This window comes from Bos taurus, chromosome 19, assembly GCF_002263795.3.
Source record: "Bos taurus isolate L1 Dominette 01449 registration number 42190680 breed Hereford chromosome 19, ARS-UCD2.0, whole genome shotgun sequence".
Lineage (NCBI taxonomy): Eukaryota > Metazoa > Chordata > Mammalia > Artiodactyla > Bovidae > Bos > Bos taurus.
In genome coordinates, this window is record NC_037346.1 from 44,485,000 (window position 1) to 44,508,018 (window position 23,019).

General features: G+C 58.9%; 1 protein-coding gene across 5 annotated transcripts; it reads left to right on the top strand.

The window, feature by feature from the left end:
* Nucleotides 1-264: 264 nt before the first annotated feature.
* Nucleotides 265-21,002, top strand: ADAM11 (ADAM metallopeptidase domain 11). 5 transcript variants are annotated; one of them, XR_009491761.1, is made up of 27 exons: nucleotides 265-508; nucleotides 983-1,158; nucleotides 10,140-10,216; nucleotides 10,403-10,469; nucleotides 11,431-11,516; nucleotides 11,606-11,681; nucleotides 12,087-12,153; nucleotides 12,222-12,289; nucleotides 12,633-12,707; nucleotides 12,790-12,861; nucleotides 13,023-13,189; nucleotides 13,725-13,809; nucleotides 13,931-14,021; nucleotides 14,138-14,189; nucleotides 14,676-14,775; nucleotides 14,866-14,937; nucleotides 15,041-15,133; nucleotides 15,509-15,589; nucleotides 16,072-16,122; nucleotides 16,226-16,289; nucleotides 16,507-16,606; nucleotides 16,807-16,926; nucleotides 17,018-17,186; nucleotides 17,276-17,390; nucleotides 17,478-17,568; nucleotides 18,246-19,613; nucleotides 20,653-21,002. XR_009491761.1 is itself a non-coding variant. In XM_024980926.2 (27 exons), the coding sequence occupies exons 1-27, from the start codon at nucleotides 439-441 to the stop codon at nucleotides 18,807-18,809; spliced, it is 2,319 nt and encodes a 772-aa protein (XP_024836694.1). In that variant the 5' UTR covers nucleotides 265-438; the 3' UTR covers nucleotides 18,810-21,002. The 5 variants fall into 5 exon arrangements, 4 of the variants coding, with proteins under 4 accessions (XP_024836694.1, XP_024836693.1, XP_059734546.1 ...); XM_024980926.2 differs by having other exon boundaries at nucleotides 18,246-18,263; nucleotides 18,794-21,002; XM_024980925.2 differs by having other exon boundaries at nucleotides 18,246-21,002.
* Nucleotides 21,003-23,019: the final 2,017 nt, after the last annotated feature.

The following is a 23,019-nucleotide window of genomic DNA, read 5'->3' on the forward strand; positions in this document are numbered from 1 at the left end:
CAGCTCTCCAAGCAAGGGAGGCTGAGGCGGGTACCGCGAGGTGGACACCGGCGCGCCCCGCCCTGCACCTGCCGAGGGGGCCGAGGAGGGGCGGGAAGGCAGGTCCCGGGCGGGCGGCGCCTCTTTTGTCCTCGCGCCGCGGCGGCCCCGGCCCTGCACGGCTGGGGGGGCCCGCGGGGGGCGGGGGCGGGCCCTCGGCTCACGTGCTCGCCGCTCGGCTCTTAACCCTGCCCGCCGCCCCGCCGGGATGGCCGCGGCCGGAGCGCGCTGAGCCGGGCGCCCTCCCCGCCGCCTCCCGCCGGCCCGCGCCCACCGCCCGGCCGCCCCGCGCCCCCGCCCGCGCCGCCCGCAGCCCGCGCCTCCCCGCCCTCCGCTCCTCCCGCCCGCCCGCGCCGCGCGCCGCCGCAGCCCCGGGACCCTGAGGATTATGAGCGAGCCATGAGGCGGCTGCGGCGCTGGGCGTTCGCGGCGCTGCCGCTGCTGCTGCTGCCGCTGCTCCCCTCGCCGGGTGAGTGACCCCCGCCAGGCCCGGCCCCGGCGCCCCCTCCCTGTTCCCGCCCCGGGTTTTGCGGCAGTTTCTACTGCAGCCACCTTTTCTGCAGTGCTCGGGGTGACAGCCGGTCCAGAGCGCGGGGGGCGGGGGGCGGGGGAGGAGGGAGGGTGCAGGCACCCACCTGTCCCCATCTGGCCCCCACCGCGGCCAGCCCCCTGTCGCCGGCCGTGGAGTCTGCAGGTCTCTGCGGCTTCGCGGGGAGATGGGGTTGGGGGGGGTGGGCAGTCGTGACGGCCGGGCTGGAGTGCAGCAGCTCCTGGCCCCTCTCCCCTTCTGCAGGGCAGCAGGTCCTCCCACCCAGAACCCCCGCACCCCCGGGATCCAAGGGCCACAGCAGAGTGGGGGAGGGGCGTGCCGTACCCACCCCGTGCCCTGGTCTCTTGCCCCACCGGTGGGCATCCGTCTGCAGCCATGGCCTTCTCTCCCCAGGTGTGGGGACCTGGGGTCCTGCTGGAGCTCTGCGCTGGAGGGTCTCTCCACACTTGGGGGGCCCGGAAGCCCCGGAGATCACTGAGCCCAGCCGTCTGGTGGGGGAGAGCTCCGGGGGAGAGGTCCGAAAGCAGCAGTTGGATACCAGGGTCCGCCAGGAGCCTCCGGGCGGCCCGGTGAGTGGGGCGGGCGGTGAGGCCAGGGGGCTGAAGCAGGCCTTAGAGCCCAGGGGCGACCACGGGGCAGCCTGGGCTTGGGCGCCTCCCCTTCCGTGCAATGGGCTACCCAGAGGGTGCTAGAACCCACTAGTGGGAGCACCTGCCTGCCCCTCTCCAGGCCCCCTCCCGTCAGGGTGGGGATTCCCTGCCTTCAGAGGACCCAGAAGGCCCCGGGCTCAGTCCAGCCTTGGTCAGCCTTCCACCAGCCCCCTCTCCTGTCCAAAGAAGCGATGCTACACCACATGGAGCTTGGGGAGGGCAGTGAGAGGCAGGAGGAAGTCAGCGGTTCGGGCTCCTGGGTTTCTGCCACAGCCACTGTCAATGGGCTTTTGGAGGGACCAACGTAGTGCTTACTTCTGCCTCAGTTTCCCCCTGTGCACTGATAGAACCGCTGTTCTCCTCCCCATTCTTACTGTGGGTGGGGCCTTGGGAAAATGTTCGAGGCCCCAGGCTCACTCACAAATGCCAACTCCACTCACCCCCTGTCCCTTTCAGCTGCCAGGCCCCTCCTGCCTCCCTGAGGAAGGTTAGAAATGAAGGAGATTAATTGCAATTAATAATTAATTAATATCATGTGAATAATAATCACCCAGATGGAATATTCATTCAGCACGCCTCGGCTCTCTAGGAGCTTGAAGCTGAAAGTTAGCCAGGCCAACAGGGGCGGTGAGGGCGGGATGGTGAGGCCTGGCAGAAACAGGAGGAGTAGAGAGACTCAGAGGAAGGGTACCACCAAGGTCTGGGAAGTTTTGGCAGCTGGGAGTGGTGGGAGGTGAATCGAGCTGGGCAGAGAGAGGAAGGAGGGAAACGGAGGCTAGCATTATGGACATCTGTCAGACTGGCATCTGGCCCTGCCTAATGTACTTGGTTAAAAGCCCTTAGGGGGGGTGGAGGGGGCCGTGGGGGTGCAGGGGAGCTAGTCGGGAAATGGAATGGAGCAGGAAGGCAGCATGCATAATAGATGGACCATCACTCAGGGCAGTGCCTGAGAGAGCAGGGGAGGGGGTGTTTAATGGTCCTGAGCAGGGAGGCCTGGGAGAGGGGCAGAGGGGAGGGGGAGAAGAAGATGGGCTAGAAGGGAGGGTAAGGGGATGGAGGCTGCCCAGGCTCCCTGGCAGGTGGTAGATGGGCAGTAGGGATGGTCCCAGGGCCAGGGATGGGGTCATCCTGGCTGGGTTTGGTCCTCAGTCCAACTTTCTCCCCTGGTGGCCCCCTGCTTGTGAACCATGGCTGGGAGCTGACTTCTGTTGCAGGCTTCTGGGTCTCCTGATTGGTATCATAGGGGATGTCCAGATTGTAGGAGGGGCTGTTGCCACAGTGGGATCAGAGGACAGGGATGAGGGAAAGCTGGGGGGCCAGGGAGGAATGAAAAGTGGGTGCTCCTTCAGCTTAGTCCTTCCTGAAGAGAGAGTCACAGGCAGGATTCTGAGGTATGGTGGTGCCTGTGACAGAGGGGAGGTCAGGATGGGCGCAACTAGACTGTACGGGATGCACAGAGGATGGGGGAATCTCTTTGGGTATTGCTCTGCTGGGTGAGTGGCTGGCATGTGTGCCTGACCAAGTCTGAATAAGCCAAACAGGGTGTCTGGAAGGCAGGAGTGGAGGGTTCTGTGGATCTGTGGGGCAGTGGTCACAGTCACCTCCAGTGGGGATCTCCCTCCCTTCCCTTGGAGCTCACCTCAGCCTCCCCAGGAGACTGACTCATTGCCCTGCCTTGTGGGTACTTGTTTCCCCTGAGGTGGACTTCTCACAACTCTGTAAGGCGGGTAACTTTTGTCTACCCATGTTGCAGATACACAAACTGTGGCTCGGAGATGTTAAGTAACTTGCCCAAAGTCAATGAGATCTTTAAATATATCTATATATCGATATATCTATATATAAATATATCTATATATCGATATATAAATCTGGCTACACCAGGTCTTAGTTGCAGCATGAGAACTCTTAGAGCTGGCATGTGGGATCCAGTTCCCTGACCAGGGATTGAACCCAGAGCTTTAGGAGCACAGAGTCTTGGCCACTGGATACCAGGGAAGTCCCAGTCAATGAGACCTTTATCAGTGGAGTGATTTTCTCCAAGACCAGGGCTCTTCCCATGGTGCCGTTCTGCACTCTCTGGATTTAGGCACAGGCGGCACTTTCCAACCCTACCCAGCACAAGGTGGAGGAGGACCAAGGGAGACAAGATGAGATTTCTGGAATATTCCCTCCTCACCGGAATGCCTCCCGCTCCCGCTGGGCATTTCTCCCTGGAGCACTTTTGGCCTCAGAACCTCAGGGGCTCTTGGTGGAGCCTGCGCAGCCCTGAGCCCGGTGTCCCAAAGGAAGTGCCCCCCAACCCCTGCCACTGTGTGGTTTTGTCCAACATTCTTGCACCCATCTGGGACCTCAAGCAAAGCAAGTTGTTGGGGCAGCAGCAAGATCTCCATCTGCTATGGGTCACATGGCGAGTTGGGAGACACATGCTGGCTGGCAGGGTGGGATGGGGGATCCGGGGTGCTCACCTGCTCCAGCCTTGGGCTGGCCACTGCACCTTTCTGAGGCCTAGCTTCTGGATCCCTCAAATCAAGATGATGAGAACATTCATCTCAGACCCACCCACTTCCAGGAGGTGGTGATGGGGAAAGTCCTGACTTTTGTGAGTGGGGACCAGGGAGAGGGAAGCTGGCCAGGAAGGAATTAGAAGCTAGAGAAATTAAAGCTTAAATTTACTGGGCCCTTGGTGGGACAGACACTGTTCTGCCTTTGTGTCTTATTAATTTATTACATCCTCAACCCAGTTCCAGGAGGTGAGGATATTATTATTCCCATTTCACAGATGAGGAAACAGGCACCGAGAGTGAAGTACTCCAGGTCACACAGCACTTAAGTAGCATGGTCAGACCGATTTCCAGGGCAGCCCTCTTAGCCAGCGCGTGCTGACCTCTCACTCAGGGGTACAGCAAAGAGGGGGCCAGGGGCCTCTGCCCTCTTTGCCACAGCTCTCTTCAACACCTCACTTCTGTCCAGTTTGCAAGCAGGCTGGGCCTAGGGCCAAGAGGTGGGGGAGCTTCTGGAAGTGCAGAAACTTGTGATCAGCGGGAGGCTGCAGCTGGGAGTGAGGTGGAAGAGTGAGCTGGGCTACAGTGTACAGTCGAGCTGGTTGTTCACTGCACAGGGGTACCTGGGTCAGTGGGCTGAATGAATTGGAGGCTATATGTGTTCTGAAGGGATCAAGCTGCTATGTGGGCTGTGCCTCCCCCTGGAAAAACCCAGCCTCCTTCAGAACAAAACAGAGGGCAAGATGTGAGTTAGTGAACAGAGGGGTGAAGGGTCCCAGGGCCGTGAGTCAGCTGGAGGAGGGGACCTCAGTCACTGGGTTGCGCTCCTGTGAGGGCTGTCCCGACCATCAGTTCCCACCTGGAAGCCCTTGACCAAGGGTGTGTGCTGCGGTGTTCATGCTGTCTTGCTGAAGAGGGTTGGGGGGCAATTAAGCAAGCCTTAGTTCCCCTGCCCTTGCAAGATGGCAGTCATGGGCAGGGAGCCATAGGCTGTGCCTGGAGCCCTAGCACCTGCCCTGGGCCAAGGCTGTGCTGTGGTTTCTGCGGCCAAGGTCACAGCTCTGCCCTGGGGTCAGAGGCAGGAGGGGGTTCCTGGAGGAGACTGGTGGCTGGAAGCCAGGGCTGGGATCTGCGCTGAGTCCAGCTTGCTCCAGGGAGGGCCATGAACCAGCCCTGCCTTGAGGTTGGGCAGAGAGAATTCATTCAGGAAGCTCAGTTTCCCTTTGAAAGGCTACACCTGTGGCTTGAGGCAGGACAGCTTCTGTGGGTCCTGGCTCCCCTGCTTCTGACTGAGTGACCTGGACAAGCCTTCTGAACCCTACCTTCCCCACCCATGAGATGGGGGTAACAGTGGTCCCTGCTTTGCCAGACTGCTGGGAGGATTAGAGGAGATGATGGGTGTCAGGGGTCCTGGGACCCGGCAAGAGCAGATGTTCAACATCTGTCAGGCCTGCCCTCCCTCCCGGGCCAGGTGTGGCAGGAGCGCTGGGTGCCAGAAACAGGAGCTAGGGTGTTTAGGGTTACCTGTCAGACTCCAGGCAGGTTTGCGGGGTGGGGGGGCAACATGGCAGGTGTCTTGAGTCCTCTCCAGCCAGACTAACCTGTGGACTTGGCCTCACCTAAGCACCCTCCTGATTGTCTAGAGGGACCCAGCTGCCCAGACTCTGTCCCCAGAGAGACTAATGACCCTATAAGGAAGTGACTCTGTCTTCAAGCATTTAGGTCAAATTCCATTATCAGAAATTGGCCCAACTGTGCTCACTCCCCAGGACTCCCATGGTCCTGCTGAAAAGTGGAGCCTCATTGCATCTTGAGTGACCAGGGCAGGGAATGGCGGGGGGGATTTCTCCCAGGTCGGGGCTCCTGCCTCTCTGGCTCCTCCCCATCTGCTACCACCAGCCCACATGGTTTATCCAATTCCTCAAAGCTCAGTTCCGCTGGAACATTGACACTTCTTTCTTCATTTATTATTACTAACCCTTGTGAGGTGGCTCAGACGGTAAAGAATCCACCTGCAATGCGGGAGACCTGGGTTCTATCCCTGAATTGGGAAGATCCTCTGGAGAAGGGAATAGCTATCTACTCCAGTATTCTTGCCTGGAGAACCCCGTGGACAGAGGAGCCTGGAGGGCTGCAGTCCATGGAGTCGCAAAGAGTAGGACATGACTGAGCGACTAAGCACAACCTTTGTGAGAATAACATGTTAAAGAGGGCTTTCCTTTAGTCCTCATGACAACATCATTTTACCAGTGGGGAGACTGAGGCTCAGAGAGGGTAAGCAGCTCACTCATTCTTTCTGATGCCTTTCCTACAACATAAGTGTAGGGGCTCCTGGGCAGGAAAAAGGGCGGGTGCATCTGCAGCCCCAGGGGCCTACGTGCCACCCCTGTGAAAAGTGGAATCAGTGACCAAAGAAATCAGTGTGCCCGAGGGTCCAGGAATAGAGAGGAGCAGAGCCCTGTCAGAAGATCTGCTAGGGAAGAGATAGGCTACCCACTCCAGTATGCTTGGGCTTCCCTTGTGGCTCATCTGGTAAAGAAATCACCTGCAATGTGGGAGACCTGGGTTCAATCCCGGGGTTGGGAAGATACCCTGGATAAGGGAAAGGCTACCCACTCCAGTATTCTGGCCTGGAGAATTCCATGGACTGTATAGTCCATGGGTCAGAAAGAGTCAGACACGACCGAGCCACTTTCACTTCACTTCAGAGCCCTGTCGGCTAAGTGGGTGGAGGCTTGTGGTCACAGATGAGGGTGAGGAAGAGAAGGTCCTGGAAGAGATGGAGGTTCAGAGGGAGAGGTTCAGGTTGCTGCGTGAGGAGTAGCACCTGGATGTTCGAATTTTGGGGCATTTGGGAACCAGAAAGGCCTTTAACCTCCTCCCCCCCAGGACTCTCCAAGACTCCTCCCCAAGATTCTACACCTCCCCATAGGTGTAGAGAGGAGCCCTGGTACCTGTATTGACATTCTAGAACTTCAGCAGGGTCTTTATCTCCTGACCTCTGCATTCTATCTGGTGGTGGGCAAGCGGATTCCTGGAGAGTGGACCAACTGGCAACAGGGAAACCTCGGGGTGGGCAAGGTCACCGCAGCCAGGTGGTCACAGAGGCCGTGAGCAACAGGAACACCAGCCTGAGGGTGAGCCTTGACCCAGTACCTCCCCCAGTGTGGCCCTGGGCCAGTCACCTCCAAGTATCCCTCCCTGGCACTTATAAAATGAGCACCAGACGGCCCGGGCGGGTTGAGATCAAATGAGCCTGAGCATGTGGGAGCCAGTGGCCGGGGAGCAAGAGGCAAGTTCAGGGCACAGGGTGGAGGCCTGGTCGGCTGTCACCAGCAGCTGGGTGCAGGGGAGGACGGCAGTCAGGGACACTAGGGGCTCCCAAGGGAGGGACTGAGGGATCACAGGAGAGGTCGGGGACGGGCCAGGCTGGGGCAGGAGCCCAGCCATGCTAGGAGCAATTGGGTTAATAGAACATGAGCTGAAATCTTAACTGAGGGTGGGCTGGGGGGGTTAGGACTCTGGTGCCAGCAGAAGCCCCCTTCCAGCCACCTGGGGTACAGAGGTCCTGGGGACTGAGGTGGGTTTGCCTGATCTTTCCCTTCCTGCAAACAAAGGGTGTCCCCATCGTGTCCCCCACATCGGCCAGGTCAGGCAGACCTGTACAACTATGCACTTTCCCTCCCCTTTCTCCTGGGCCTGCCTCCCAGCCCCCGCAGCAGCCCTGCACTGCCCCAGGTCCCCTCCTGGCCTGAGCCCTGTGTCCTGCTGGGACACAAGACACAAGCTGCTGGGGAGGCGCCCAGCCCCCAGTTAGGCCCTGCCAGGTGGGGAGGGAGACAAGGCCTCGGCAGGCTGCAGATGGGCTGAGGACAGAGAGGACCTGGGGTCTGCTCCCCCACTGATGTGGCTGTCTCCAGAGGGGGTGGTCAGCTTGGTCCACACAGAGAGAGGGGAGCCTGGTGGGTTAGCTCACCGACTTCTTAAGTGGGGGAGATTCTGCAAGCACCAGGGTCGCCCCTTCCAGAATCCTCTGAGCCCAGACAGCCTCTGCCACACAAGCCAACCTCACAGGCTTGCATCTAGGCTCCTCTTACCATTTTCAGGGGAAAAAGTCTGAACTCAGAGAATTTGCTGGATTATTCTTGAGGCCACCAGCTTCCGAGAGTGGAATCAAGGCAAGGGGCCTGGACAGGTTGCTCGCCTGGGTGGCCAGCATAGGAGCAGGGACAGAGGCTTGTCCCTGGGCCAGAATGAACAAGTAGAAACAGACCTAAAGGCAGGAGAGAAAAGAAGTGGTCCAGACAGGAATGGGTGGGGAAGGCAGAGAGGGTTTAAGTCCCCCAAGGGGAGAGGGAGGGCAGGGATGGGCCAGACCAAGGAGGTGGGGTACTGGGGACAGAGCTGGTCGGGGCCCAGGGACAGGGGAAAGCAGAGGTGATCCAGGCCAAGGTGAGGAGGAAGAAGCAGTGACTCCTTGTCCTTGACTTTCTATTTCAAGTCTAATCGATGCTCTAGGGGCTCAGGATGAGGCTTGGAGCTTCAGTCAACCTGGGATGGGGTGAGTCCGTGTCCTTGGGGCTCAGAGGGCTCCCGACCCAGGCTCTGGCCCTTCTGCACTCTCACCCTGATTCCCAGGGCCTCTCATGGACACTGGGCCACTTCTACCTTACCTCACCTTCCAGGTAAAAAGGCCCCAGAAGCTGATTCCTGAGGCTTGAGTCCCAGCTCTACCACTTCTTAGTCTTATGACCATGGGCAAGTTAGTTAGCCTCTCTGTGCCTCAGTTTCCCCATATGTCAGATGAGGATAACAGTAGCATCTATTCCATTGGGTTGTTTGTTGAGAAGATCGAATATGATGATTCTTAAAGTAGTTTAGGCTCCCCAGGTGATGAAGGGGTAAAGAATCCATCTGCCAATCCAGGAGATGCAGGGGGTGCAGGTTTGATCCCTGGGTTGGGGAGATCCCTTGGAGGAGGAAATGACAACCCACTCCAGTGTTCTTGCCTGGAAGATTCCATGAACAGGAGACTGGCGGGCTACAGTCTATGGGGCTGCAAAGAGTTGGACATGACTTAACGACTGAGCACGCACACACGTAAAGTATTTAGAACAGTGCCTGGCACATGCCAAAGGCTCATGAAGAGTAGAAGTCTAGGCAGTTGACCAGGAAGCCGCCTCGCTCCAGGCTACAGGGTTTTGTGACACTGGGGCTCCCCTCCTTCTTGTAACCTACTCCCCCCACAAAAAAAGACAGCCAACAAACTTCCTCACATCTGTACAGCTTGGTGGTGGGCCCCTCATCTGGGGATCTGGATTTTACCCTTCTTGAATGGACGGGCATGAGAAGAAGGCTCCAGCCTTGCTTAGGCCCTTCTCCTGCTTCCAGATCTCTTGTAAGACCTAAGGCTTGCGGTGGACATGGGAGCTGAGAAGGCCGACTCCCACTCAGCCCAGACTCTCCTGCCCCTTCTTATCTCAGGGTCGCTTTCCTTCCAGGCTCACTAGCTTCAGCTCTGGAGCCCCCACCCCCCACAGTAGCTGGGCGCCCAGGCCTGGGAGGGCAGCCATCTTGCTCAGGCCTGGTACGTTGCCATGACAACCTGGAGCCTCCCAGCCCCACGGCAAAGGCCCCTCTGAAAAATTTATCGGGAAAACTTCCGTGTTTAAAAATTAACCATGGGATTGAAATATTAAAGATGAGCTGCTTTGGGCGAGGCAGAGGGCAATGGACTTGAGGGTAGAGGAGCCAAGTTCTTTCCTCCAGACAGACTGGTATTTGCCCATCACCCCAGCTTCCAGTGGCCCTTCGATCAATTCTAACCCTGTCTGGAGCGTACAAAGCCTCCTCCATAAATGGAGGCTGGGGCCAATGTAGGGAGGGGGACATAGGGAGGAGCTGAGGGACCTGCTTCAGTGGGGCCCAGGGGTCACACTGCACCCCATCTCCTGTTTGCCTCTTTCCTATGGTACTTCTAGGGGTCTCCCTTTAGTCTACCTGGGAGTGGGGGTGGCCCTGCCAACAGCAGGGCGGGTCTGGTGTGAGGCAGTGGGCAGGCTGAGCTGCCTTGGTCCTTCCCTGCTGCTCCTGTAGACTGGCTCCAGGGAGGCACCTACAACCAGAGAGCATGGGCTGGCACCCAGAGAGCAGGGAGGTCAGTGCCTAAGGATGCCCACACCTGCCCCTCCACCTCAGGAAAGGAACAGAGTCTTGGAGGAAGATGAGCTTGGAGGAAAGCATCTTCCCTCCAAATCAGTGGTCCCCACAGCTGCCGGGGCTGGGCCATCCCCTCCCCAGGGCTGCTCCCTGTACCCGGGTTTCCCTGGCCCCTCAGTTCCCACCTCCAGGCCTCCCCAGGTCAACTCCCCTTCTGCCTTCCCTCCTTTCTCCCAGCCTGTCCATCTGGCCCAGGTGAGCTTCGTCATCCCAGCCTTCAACTCCAACTTCACTCTGGATCTGGAGTTGAACCAGTGAGTGTGGCCTGGAGTCCAGGGGCTGAGCACTCCGCGGGTGGGCAAGGCATGGCCTGGGCTTGTGTGGCTGTGGGGGCTGGGGGCTGAGCTGGGGCAGGGGGCCTGGATCTGAGAGGGGTTGGGTCCCAGGCAGGACCCAGCCCCACCTTGACCCCCTTCTTCCTCCTGCCCACTCTGTTCCAGTCACCTTCTCTCTTCACAATACGTGGAGCGCCACTTCAGCCGGGAGGGGCTGACCCAGCACAGCACTGTGAGTGCCTTTGGAAGGGGTCAGGGAGGTGGAATGATGGGGAAGGTGGTCGGTGGAGGTGGGCTTGGGGGTATACTCTGCACTGGGGATTGGCCTGGCCCCTCCAGGATCAGAGTCTGGGCAGCCTGTCAAATGGTGTGGAGCTCTGAGCTCCCCTTGCCCAACTCCAGGGGACAGAGCCCCAGCCAGCCTGTCTGCCAGCCTGGAGACATTTCAGGACCCCCTAGTGCTCCATGGCCGGAATCTTGCTCAGCACCAAGGCTCCAGGAATTCCTGGCTCCCTGGGACCCCAGGGTCCCAGGCCCGAAGGCCCAGGGGTGTGAGCAAAGATAAATGAGTGTCTATAAATAGCCTCGGCCCTCCCCCTCCAGCTTGTTCAGTAACTGGAGCACAAGTAATTCTGCAGGAAGCAGAGGCGAGGGGGTGTCAGTCCCGTCTGACCCACGAGCCGAGCAGGGAGGACACACGCTGCTCAGTCCCTCACAGACCGCAGACCACATGACCAGGGTGGTCCATGGAGGCTGTGGCATCTGTGAACACACTATGTGTGAAATGGTGTGTGTGTGTCGGGAGTGAGCCCATAGCTTTCATCTGATTAAGCAAGCTGATCCATGGTAAGCACTTAGAACACTGCCTGGCACACAGTAGGTGCTATGTGAATGTCATTTAGTCTTCTCAAAGAAGTCTGTGACCCCTGTACCAGCCCCAGTTCATGGTTAAGAGGCACTGATGTGCTCCAGGGTCCTCATGTTGTAGATGAGGTAAGGGAGGCCCAGAGAGGGCTAGGAACTTGCCCAGGGTGAAACAGCCAATTAGGAGCACAGCCAGAGCAGAGCCAGACTCCAGGTCCCCAGATTTCCAGCCACCTTCACACCACACGGGCAGCTTCAGTAGCCCTCACGCATCCTCCTGCCTTCATGCTGGGAAGGGGGCATGTCCATCACGCTCTCTGCTCCCCTAGGGTGCTGGAGACCACTGCTACTACCAGGGGAAGCTCCGAGGGAACCCCCACTCCTTTGCTGCCCTCTCCACCTGCCAGGGGCTGCAGTGAGTGTGGGGAGGGGCTGGGTGGTGGGAGGAGCCTCCAGGCCTGGGGCCGGTGGGGACGGTGGAGAGCTGCGTTTCTCTCACTGCAGTGGGGTCTTCTCTGATGGGAACTTCACCTACATCGTGGAGCCCCGAGAGATGGCCGGGCCTTGGGAAAACGCCCAGGTGAGCCCCTCCCCACTCGTCGTCCCAGTGGCTGTCATCTCAGTGGCTGCGGCTGCCTCCTTCCTCCCCCACCCTCCTCCGCCTTGGTAACCTCAGCCTCACTGCCCTTTGCAGCGACCCCAGCTCTGGTTCCCTCCTCCTATGCCCCCCAGCTCCAATGTCCCCTCTGTCCTCCAAGTAACCTCCCACCAGGCTCCAGTGTCCTTTGCCCCTATCTCTCAGGGCACCCCCAGGTCTTGACCCTGGAATCTGAGCATCTGGGAGACCAGATCCGACATGGGAGCTCCGGCCAGTGCTGGGTCACCCTGGGGTGGGGTGGGGGGAAGGGCAGGAGATGTCCCCCCACAATGCGGTTCAGAGCAGACCTGGCCAGCCCCCCCAAGAACTCATTTCCCCTCATTGCAGGGACCCCTTCCCCACCTCATTTACCGGACCCCTCTTCTCCCAGCCCCCCTCGGATGCAGGGAGCCAGGTAAGGGAGGGAAAGCGGGGCTAGGGAGGGGGCCGGCTGTGCCCCCCTCACCGGCACCCTCCCCCCAGGCTGCCTGTTTGCTGCCCCGGACCATCCTGCTCCTCTGAACAGGCCAAGGCTGAGAAGGAAAAGGCAGGTACGGGGGCCCGCACAGACCTCCCACTGCAGAGACCTCGGGCAGTGGTCCAGACAGGATATCCCCATCTGTAGCTGGGGCAAAGGAGGGCTCTGACTGATGTGGTTGGAGGTCAGAGAACACCCCTGGGAGGAAGCCCCCCACCCCACTCCCTAAGGCTAGTGTCTGCACACATCCCCGTCCTGGGCAAACCGAGGCTGCCTGTCCCATATCAAGGCTGGATGGGGCCCCCGCCAGTGGAGAGCTGGTACTGTTCCTGGCTGGAGCCCAGCCGCTCTAGAGTCTGTCTGCAGCTTGACCAGACGTGGAGGGAACTGATTCCAAGTGCCCACCCTCCCCCTAGGTCCGCCGGGGCCACCCTACAGTGCACAGTGAGACCAAGTACGTGGAGCTGATTGTGATCAATGACCACCAGCTGGTATGTTCCCAGGCAGAGGGGGCGGTGACTTTGGGAGGAGGGACTGGAAGCAGCCCAGCCCTCTGCCCACCCTCTTTCCCAGTTCGGGCAGATGCGGCAGTCGGTGGTCCTCACCAGCAACTTTGCCAAGTCCGTGGTGAACCTGGCAGATGTGGTGAGCAGCCCTCCCTGCCTTCCCCTCTCCTCCCACGCCCCACACTAAAGCACATGTCCTTGGGGTGAGCGCTCGACGGCATAGGCAGCCTCTGACCCCAACTTCCTGCACGGACAGATTGACCTCCAACCCCCTCCTCATCTTCTCCCTTCTTGGCACAGATGTACAAGGAGCAGCTCAATACCCGCATCGTGCTGGTTGCCATGGAAACGTGGGCAGATGGGGACAAGATCCAGGTTCAGGATGACCTCCTGGAGACCCTGGCCAGGCTCATGGTCTACAGGCGGGAGGGCCTGCCTGAGGCCAGTGATGCCACCCACCTCTTCTCGTGAGTCCCCCACTCCATGGACCCTGCCAGCTTCTGTTGATCATTGCAGATCACAGAGTTACTGAACATGGCTCTGGGCCAGGTGCTCTTGCAGGGCGAGGTGACTGGGATCCCCTTGTACCTGCCCTTGCAACAGTGGCTGGTCATCTTCCCCTGCCTCTTAGGCTGAGGCCCCTTTTCCCTACCCTGTGACCTTCCTCTGCCCATTACCTCCCCTTCACCCTGCTCCCCCTTTCAAATGGTCCCAGCATCCCTTTCTCAGGGACCCAATGCCCTGGTATGGGAGAAAAATCTGATAAAAGGTCCTTGCAATTAGAGATGACCTATTAGAAATCCTTCATTTGGCTTATGGGCAAATGAACCCAAAAGGGGAAAGGGCTTGCCTGAGTCACACAGGCTGACATGGAGGGCACTGCTCATCACCTCCCCATGGAGGGGCTCTGGTATGGGGGCTCACCTGTCTCCCCTCACAGCCCAGGCTAGCCACCAGGAAGAACAGGCTAGCCAGTTCTCCTGGCAACCCTCTCTCTTCCAGGGGCAGAACTTTCCAGAGCACCAGCAGCGGGGCTGCCTACGTGGGGGGCATCTGCTCGCTGTCTAGGGGAGGGGGTGTGAACGAGGTAAGCTGGGTGGGGGCGTGGCTGGGGTGGGGGGTTGGAGGGAGGGGGCTGCGAAGGGCATGAACATTGTGCCTTTTGGAGGGATGTAGACATCTTTGGGTTCCATCTTCTTCACCCCAAGTATGACAACATGGGGGCCATGGCGGTGACCTTGGCCCAGACGCTGGGGCAGAACCTGGGCATGATGTGGAATAAACACCGGAGCTCGGCAGGTATCAGTGAAGACCCTCACCCCCAGCCCAGACCCACATTCTAGAAGTGAAGAGGGTGTCCACACAAGGGGGACCGTCTTTTACCCTCCCTTACATTCACCTGGCTCAACTTGCAGGGGACTGCAAATGTCCGGACAACTGGCTGGGTTGCATCATGGAAGACACTGGGTGAGTTCTTGGGCAAAGGGAGCCGCAGGGTGAGCATTGGGTGACATTCTGGACCTGGCTGCCTCAAGAGACCCTGCTCTCGGGACCACTCAGAATTCCAAGAAACGCAGTTGTCTGTGGACACTGTACAGGGAGACATACATTCCCTAGCCGGACGCCACAATTGTCCAGGCTGCAATATTCACAGTCGCCCACTGGGCGCCGCCAAAGCCTCGTTTGGAGGCCCCTCCCCTCCTCGGCTCACAAACCTCCCTCGGACTCTCTCGGAGTCCTGAAGTTTCGGGGAGTCAACTGGAGCGGCATCCCCTGCCCACTGCCCTTTGATGGGCAGGCGGGAGGATTTTCGTGCAGTGTCCAAGCACATAGATCTTCAGCCTCCTCGAGACAGTGACCGAGTCCTCCGGTGCACCCCATCCCAATCTTGAGAAGGGGCGAGAGGGTGCGCCGGCGGGCACTCGGCAGCACGGTCCCCTCACCCCTACCCAGGTTCTACCTGCCCCGCAAGTTCTCGCGCTGCAGCATCGACGAGTACAACCAGTTTCTTCAGGAGGGCGGCGGGAGCTGCCTCTTCAACAAGCCCCTCAAGGTATAATACCAGCCGCAGGGCGAGGAACGTGGGAGCGGGGCTTGGGCAGGGTCCTGGCCAGACTCGCGACACGACACCCCATCCCCGCAGCTCCTGGACCCGCCTGAGTGCGGGAACGGCTTCGTGGAGGCGGGGGAGGAGTGCGACTGCGGCTCGGTGCAGGTGCGAGACGGGTGCGGGCGCCAGGTGGGAGGCGGGGGACGCGGGGGTGGGCGAGGGAGGGTCTGGGTGGGGAGGGTCAGGGCTCGCCTTCGGTGTCCCTCAGGAGTGCAGCCGCGCGGGAGGGAACTGTTGCAAGAAATGCACTCTGACTCACGACGCCATGTGTAGCGACGGTCTCTGCTGTCGCCGCTGCAAGGTGAGCGGTACCCGCCGCAGGGGCGGAAAGGCGGCGGGACCGGGAGGTACTGGGCAGAGTACATGTAGAGGGTGGGACTTAGGGAGGTGGGGCCGTAGGGGCGGCGGGGCTTAACGCGAAGAAAGCGCCAATGGGAAAGGAGAGGGGTGGAGTGTGCGGCACCCTACGTTCTATTGAAGGCGGGGCTACCGGGAGTGGGGCGGAGCACCTGATGATAAGTGGTGGGGTGGGCGGAACCGTGAGCGGACCTGGGGACGGTGCGAGTGGGTAGGGAGAGGTCCGGGGCGGAGCCGAGGAGAGGGTGGGGCCGAGGAGGCGGGAAGACGCGGAAGTGCGTGGTTCTTGCTTGAACCCCGCAATGCATGCCTTCTCTAGTACGAGCCGCGGGGTGTGTCCTGTCGAGAGGCTGTGAACGAGTGCGACATCGCGGAGACCTGCACCGGGGACTCGAGCCAGGTCCGTCCGTCCCGGCTGCCCTGCGGACCCCCGAGCGAGGCGGCCACTATCTCCCTCCCCAGCCCTTCTCTCGGCTGCTGGCGTCGCCACCGCTGATCAGGCTGTTTCTCGTCTGAGATATGAGTTTTTCATGCCTCCTGGCTTTGCTCTTCCAATCATTCGACCAGTATTTATAGTCTGGCTAGATGCCTGGTGTGTACTAGGGATATCAGTGGATAATAATATTATTTAATGTCTAAATCCTTATTACATGCCAGTCATCGAGTACTCCCAGGCCTGTGAAGTAGGTGCAGAAAACTGATGGAGACTGGAGAGGCTTTGGGACCTGCTAAGCCATGTGATCTGAGTTCTCTGCTCTTGTCTTTGATATGGAGGGACTCTGGGCCAGAGCCCCTACCTGGCAGGCCTTTATTCTTCCCTGGAGCCGAACTTAGCTCCCAGTCCTGGGGCAGCTCTATTCAGTCCAGTGCCTCTTTCCACAGTGTCCACCTAACCTGCACAAGCTGGATGGTTACTACTGTGATCACGAACAGGTATGAAGGGATGGAAGCTCTGCCCTGTCTGGGTCTCTGGCTCAGTCCAGTGTCCTGTCTTGTCCTCAGTGTCTCTGTCCCTTGTCTCCTGATTGTCCCTTAGGGCCGCTGCTACGGAGGTCGCTGCAAAACCCGGGACCGGCAGTGCCAGGCCCTTTGGGGCCATGGTGAGTCTTTGGAGATGGGAGAAGGTATCTGGATACTGGAATTGAGAGGCTAGAGGGGGGCAGGCTCTGGCTGAACACCCCTCCAAAAGATATGCAGCTCCCCAGGATCTCAGTGACTCAGCTGGACTTGGAGTCAGGCCATTGTTGGAGAAGCAGGCCTGAGGTCTCAGGTGGGTTCTGGAGTGGTTACGGTGACGCTGGCCTCTTCTCCCTACAGCGGCTGCTGATCGCTTCTGCTATGAGAAGCTGAATGTGGAGGGGACAGAACGTGGCAACTGTGGGCGCAAGGGGTCAGGCTGGGTCCAGTGCAATAAACAGTAAGTTGTCAAAGCTTCTGGTTGGGCCATCCCAGTTTAGAGGCTGGGGCTCTGGGGCTGGGCAGGGATTTTTCAGAGATGGGGCAGGATGTTGAGTCCTAATGGGAGACTGAAAAATCGGGGGATGGGGAGAGGGCAGACATGAGGTCTGTAATTGGGTCTGAGGTCAGACTTGGGTCTCACTGTCTCTACATGAACAGGGATGTGCTATGTGGCTTCCTCCTCTGTGTCAACATCTCTGGAGCTCCTCGGCTGGGGGATCTAGGGGGAGACATCAGCAGCGTCACTTTCTACCACCAGGGCAAGGAGCTGGACTGCAGGTGTGGCTGGGACCATGGCTGGGGAAGGGGAGGTTGCAGCTGTGTGGGGGGTGGAGGGCAAGGGCAGAGGTTCGCTGTGCCATCTCCCCAGGGGCGGTCATGTGCAGCTGGCTGATGGCTCAGACCTGAGCTACGTGGAGGACGGCACAGCCTGCGGGCCCAACATGTTGTGCCTGGACCATCGCTGCCTGCCAGCCTCTGCCTTCAACTTCAGCACCTGCCCAGGCAGTGGCGAGCGCCGGATCTGCTCCCACCACGGGGTGGGTGTCTGGAGGCCAGGGATTGCGGGAGGGGGTTATAAGAGGGGACTGGGCCCTGCTTACCTGTACTGGCCCCACCCCACCTCTAGGTCTGCAGCAACGAAGGGAAGTGCATCTGTCAGCCAGATTGGACGGGCAAAGACTGCAGTATCCACAACCCCCTGCCCACGTCTCCGCCCACGGGGGAGACAGAGAGATATAAGGGTGAGGCTGGAACTGGCCAGGGTGGGGCTCTGTCTTTCTCATTCTCCATGCCTGCCCCGGCCAACCCTACCCTGCTCTCCTCCCCAGGTCCCAGCGGCACCAACATCATCATCGGCTCCATCGCCGGGGCTGTTCTGGTTGCAGCCATCGTCCTGGGTGGCACGGGCTGGGGATTTAAGTAAGACACAAATACGCCCCCTACACCCCCTGCATCCCCCAGGGTTATCAGAACCCCAGGCTGTTGGAGCTGAGGGGACCTCCCTGAGAGGTTAGCTAAACCAGAGCTCACACATTGCAAGCCAAGCCAGCCCACAGGGTCTTGTTTTTATATTTAAAAAAATCAATTACTCAGACTTTTAAAACCCAGGGATTTTATGTTAAGAATCCAGATTTCCAGCTTCTCTTGAAAAATGAGAAGATTGGGTCCCCCTGTTCTTCAGTGCCTCCCAGCTTGGCCACAGAGCGGAGCTGAGCAGGGGCTGCCTGAGTTCCCAGTCCCCAGGCCCTAATGGCTGTTCTGTGGGCATCCATATTGGAGGCCCTCAAGCTGGTGTAACCCCTCACTGTACAGAGGACGGACCCGAGGCCCAGGGTCAGGCGGTGAGTTAGTTGCAGTCAGGACTCAAATGCAGGACTCCACTTCTGTAGGTTTTCCTGGACCTGCCCTTCTTTTGTTTCCTCTGAACCTGGGATAAACATCCCTGGACTTGTCATTAGCGTCTAGGGACAAAGGAATGTCTAGCATCTCTGGGGCCAGGTGTCTCCTGGGAGCCGGAGGCCCCTCCCTGGGAGAAGGGGAGGGTCACGGAAGGCTTCTTTTCCTTTCTCTGCCTCGCCTCACTTTGGCTCCTGAAGAAACATCCGCCGAGGAAGGTACGACCCGACCCAGCAGGGGGCAGTGTGACGCCGGCCACGTTCTCCCTCCCGCTGTCCTTGTCTCCTCCATCTCATTCGTCACCTCGCATTCTGTTGATGGGGAGCTGGGGCCGGTTCCCCCACCCTTGCGGTCACGGCTGTCACTCCCGGGGTGGGAGAACCCCGCTCCAGGAAGAGAGTCCTCAACGTGCCCCGTGCCCCCTTCTCCAGCCCACTCACCCCTCAGGCCTTGGTACTTTAACTCCTGCCCTTCCAATGGTCAACCCACCTCTGGCCCCGTGGACCTGGAGCTGTGCGCGCCCCACCACCACCACTCCTCCCCAGGGAAGGGAGCCTACCTCTGCGTCCCATCCGTTTTGTCTTTCATGTCGCCACTGTCTGACCTCCCGCCAGACCCCCTCCCTGGCCAGCCTGTGACTCGCTGCCTCCAGGGCCCAGCACTGACCTCCCGGGGCCGGCTGAGGTGGGGGTGCTCTCCCTCTAGGCCCTGCCTCATATCCTCCCCTGATGCCCCCTCTCCGTTCCAGGTCCGGAGGGGCCTAAGTGCCACCCCACCCTCCCTCCGAGTCTGGCGCCCACCATCTCCGCCCAGAACCAGGAGGCTGCCCCCGCCCAGCCACGGAGGGAGGCACCATGCAAATGTCTTCCGGGCCCAGCCCTTCAACTCCTGGCCCCACAGGGGCTTGGGGCCGGGTCGTGGCCCTGCCCTCACACCACCAGGGTGGACTAGGCCTGGAGGGCATTTTCCTCATGGTCCCCCACCCCACCTCATGCGGCTTTGGCCTTGCACACCAACTCTCCTCCTGTGAATGTAGCCTCCATCATCACAGATTGCCACAGCTCAAGTTGGGCGGCGGGAGGGCACGCAGTCAGTGATGGGCGTGGCCTGGGATGGCCCCGCCTCAAAACCAGGCAGCTGGGACCTCAAAACCAGGCAATTGGGACCAGGGAGGGTCTAACCTCTCTGGAACCTAGGGGGAGGGAGCTGACATCAACCTTTTATTTATTTTTTTTTCATTTTTTTTTTTTTTTTAACTGAATCTCAACTGATGAATGTAACTTTGGGGGTGCTTGGGCCAGGCAGCTGTGGGGATATTTCAACATTTTCAGGAGGGACTGAAGGAGCTGAGGCCTGGCCATCCCTCTGGCCCTTCCCGAAGGGGTGTGACTCTGGCCGTCCCCACAGGGGTGGTCACGCCTGGCATCTTCTCACTGAACGTGGCAAGCCCGGCAGGGGCCCGGCAACCCTGCGCACCCCCTCCGCCCAGCCCTGCTGAGCTTGGAGACAAGTCCGAGTGCTGAATCAAACCAAAGCTGCCTGTTCCGTGCCCGAGGCCTAGGTTATGGGTACGGCGACCACACGTCCCAGATTGTCTTCAATTCCCAAACAGTCGTCCTGCTGTCCCTGCCAGGACGCATGTATTTGGGAGGAGGGTAGGGTCCTAGAATATGTAGTCCCTGAAATAACATGGAACCTTCCCCCTTTCAAGAAGGGTGATGCTGGGGCTGACTCAGGGTTTAAGTGCCCCTTGGCATGGCCTGGAGGTCCCAGGCCATCTGCTGGGGGAGCACTGTCCCAAGGAGGGAAGGCCAGGGGTGGCCCAGTGCCTGGAGGGTTAGGGGCTCTGCCTGTGATGTGCAAGAGGAAGTAGGAAAAGGCAAGTCTTAACGTTTGATCCTCAGCTTCCAGAAACGTCCTTAAGGCCCTGTCAAGCCCATTCTGCTCCTTAACCCCATTCCAGGGCCAAGTAGTAAGTTTACAGTCATTTTCCCCATTAGTCCTCTGATCTGATCCCCACTGCAGCCAAACCTGAGGCTGAGGCTGGGCAGAATTCCTCAGTCCCCCCACAAACACGGTCCTGCCCATGGCCTTTCCTCATGACCTTCACTTGGGACATAGGAGCTCTGGCTCCTTGACTGCTAAAAACCAGCCGGCAGGGGCAAGCTGGGGATCAAGCTACCTTCTGGATGAAAGCCACAAATGAATGGAGCTCCTCTGCCCAGGGATACCCCTGAGCCTCCCCAGGGGTTTCTGAACACCCCCAGGGTCTTTGAGCTGCCTGTCTTAGTTCCTCTGGGGCATCTTTGAGGAGGAATCATGGAAGAAATGGCTCCCAGTTTATCTGTACCACGCCTCAGGGCAAACTGGGGACTGAGGCCCACTGACACCCTTTAAGGTGGCTGGATGCATCTGCAGTGCGGTCCTTGATACTGAGCTCCAGCTGGCACTGCCCAAGCAAGGGAGTAGGTGGGGTACCCCTCTGGCCAGTTCTGCCCCACCAGCCAGCCACACAAGCTGAGGCGGGGTCGGGAAGCTAAGGGCTGGGTTTTGCACTATTGCAGCGGTACCTTAAGGCAGCCTCTTGTGGTACTCACGTGCACACAGGTGGCGATGCATCTGGCACAAGCATTTGGATCCACATCTCCGCACAAGCGTGAATACCTCTGCACACACGGGCACGTCTGTGTGTGCGTGCACATGGGGTGGGGATGGGGTGTGGAGAACCCAAGACTTCCTGTGACCAGTCCACCTGGCTCCCAGCTGTCCGCATCCTCCTGCCCCACCCTGGCAGCCCCCACCCTGGCGGTGCCCAGGGAGGGGTGGAGGCACACTGATGTGGGCCTGGAACTGGCTCCAAACAGCATCCTGTAAATACGTCATCTGGGGCTCGGGGTGGGGAGGCAGGGACAGGAACGTCCATTAAAGATCACGTCCCAGGGCTTCCACGGAACTCACACCAGCCTGTGTCTCCTTTCTGTGAATGACCACACTGTGGCCAGGACCCTCCCCTGTGCTCCGTGGCCCTGGAGGGAGTGTGATGACTGGACACCAAAAGCGGGAAGGGAGCACCCAGGACTGGGCGCTGGGAGACTGGAAAGAAGGAGCATAGTTTTCCATTCCCAGCCAGGAAATAGGCACCGACTGGGTGGAGGGCCTGGCCCTTCCGCTTCCTCACTCTCCCAACAAAGAGAACTGTCCTTTCCAGTTTCAGCAAAGTAGATGGGAGTTGAGCAGGAAAGCATCTTAGCAAGAGGCAGAAGACTCAACTTCCCTTTTATGGTTGAAGCCAGACTCTCCTCACCACCCAAAAGAGTCCAGAAAGCTGGATCAAACTGCTCTCTGGTCCCAAGGGTGCTGTGCTTTCATTTCAGGCCTTCAGAGAATTGACTCTTGCCTCACTGTGCCTGGGGCAGGAAGGGGCTGAGCACAGCCAAGGCCAAGAGCCCTCCCCACACTGGGGGCCAAGTTTGAGCCAAGAACCTAGACTTCCCATCCTGGCCTCCGGATGCTTTGGGCCTGGAGATATCTGGCTCTGAAAGTCCTGCTTGTTCAGGGGAAAGATAAGATGAGAGAGGTTGGGGTGAGGAGGAAGGAAGGGAATGGGAGAGAGGAGATAACGGGAGCAAGAAATAGCAGCAGTAGGGACCTGGGAGAGTGAGCAGCTAGAAGCTGCTCACCAGGACAGGAGGCCCCAGGACCCCTCCGGTCATGTGCAGAGAGCAGGACTCGACCTGGGCAGTGCTGGCCTGGATTCCTGGTTCCCACCCTGTTCTGGCATCTCAGTCCCCCAGCACATCTGGAACCTCTGCCCCCAGACTCCCCCACTGCAGAAGGTCAGCTTTTCCCCCAGTGGGTTCACAGGTGAGGCAGCCCGACAAGAATCCATCTCCAACCTCAGTCATGACCTGAAGTCTAGGCTCGCCCTGTTTTCTCTCTTCTGGGCTGCAAACCCTACTTACAGCATCATCGCTTCTGCCTCTCAACTCTTCCATCCCTGTCCATACCCCTTATCAATTCCCAATCCGTGGTGACCTTCAAACTTGGTCTGATGTGTATACAGCTGACACTTCAGATAGTAAAAAGTGTGGCTGTTGGACTTCCCTGGTGGTCCAGTGGTTGGGAATCCACCTGCCAATGTGAGGGACACAGGTTTGACCCGTGGTCTGGGAAGATCCCCCATACCGAGGGGCAACTAAGCCTGTGTGCCACGACTACTGAGCCCACGCTCTAGAGCCCATGTTCTGCAATAAGAGAAGCTGCCACAATGAGAAGCCCGCTCACCACAGAGAGTAGCCCCTATTCACTGCAACTAGAGAAAGCCTGCACACAGCAATGGAGACTCAGTGCAGCCAAAAATAAATTAACTGTCGGTTGTTGGCAGACAGTGGCAGGGGACTCAGGGGAGGCTTGGCACTTGGCTCTTGCAGGTCAGTGCTCCACCACTCACACCTGCCTCTCAACCTCAGGAGCCCCCAGAGCTCCCTGTTATTTACATGGGTGCACAGTGATGCAGGAGGCTGCAGAGGGGAGCAGGTACGAGGGGGTGCAGCGGGAATGCCAGGGAGGTAGCACCTCTGATGCCAACACTCCCCCATCTGCCCAGGTGTCAGACTCTGTAGGCTGGCATGGAACAATCAGACCTGGCCCAGACAGATAACTGGAAAACTACAGGCATCCCTCGTTTAGTGAAAGTTCACTTTATGCCCTTTTGCTTTTACAAGAGACCTGTATTAGTACCTGTTTTCCTAACTGAAAGAAATTTGAAGAGGATTTTTGATTTAATTAAATAGCACTCAGCACCTGTTTGCAGTAGCTCTTACAGAGGCCTCGAGCACCCCAAGGAGTGAGAGTGACACCAGAAGGAACCACACTCAGCATCTAACAGCCATAGCTTTTTCTGTTCATTTGGGTTTTTCTTTTTTTGGCCATGATGCATGGCAAGAGGAATCGTAATTCCCCTGACAAGAGATC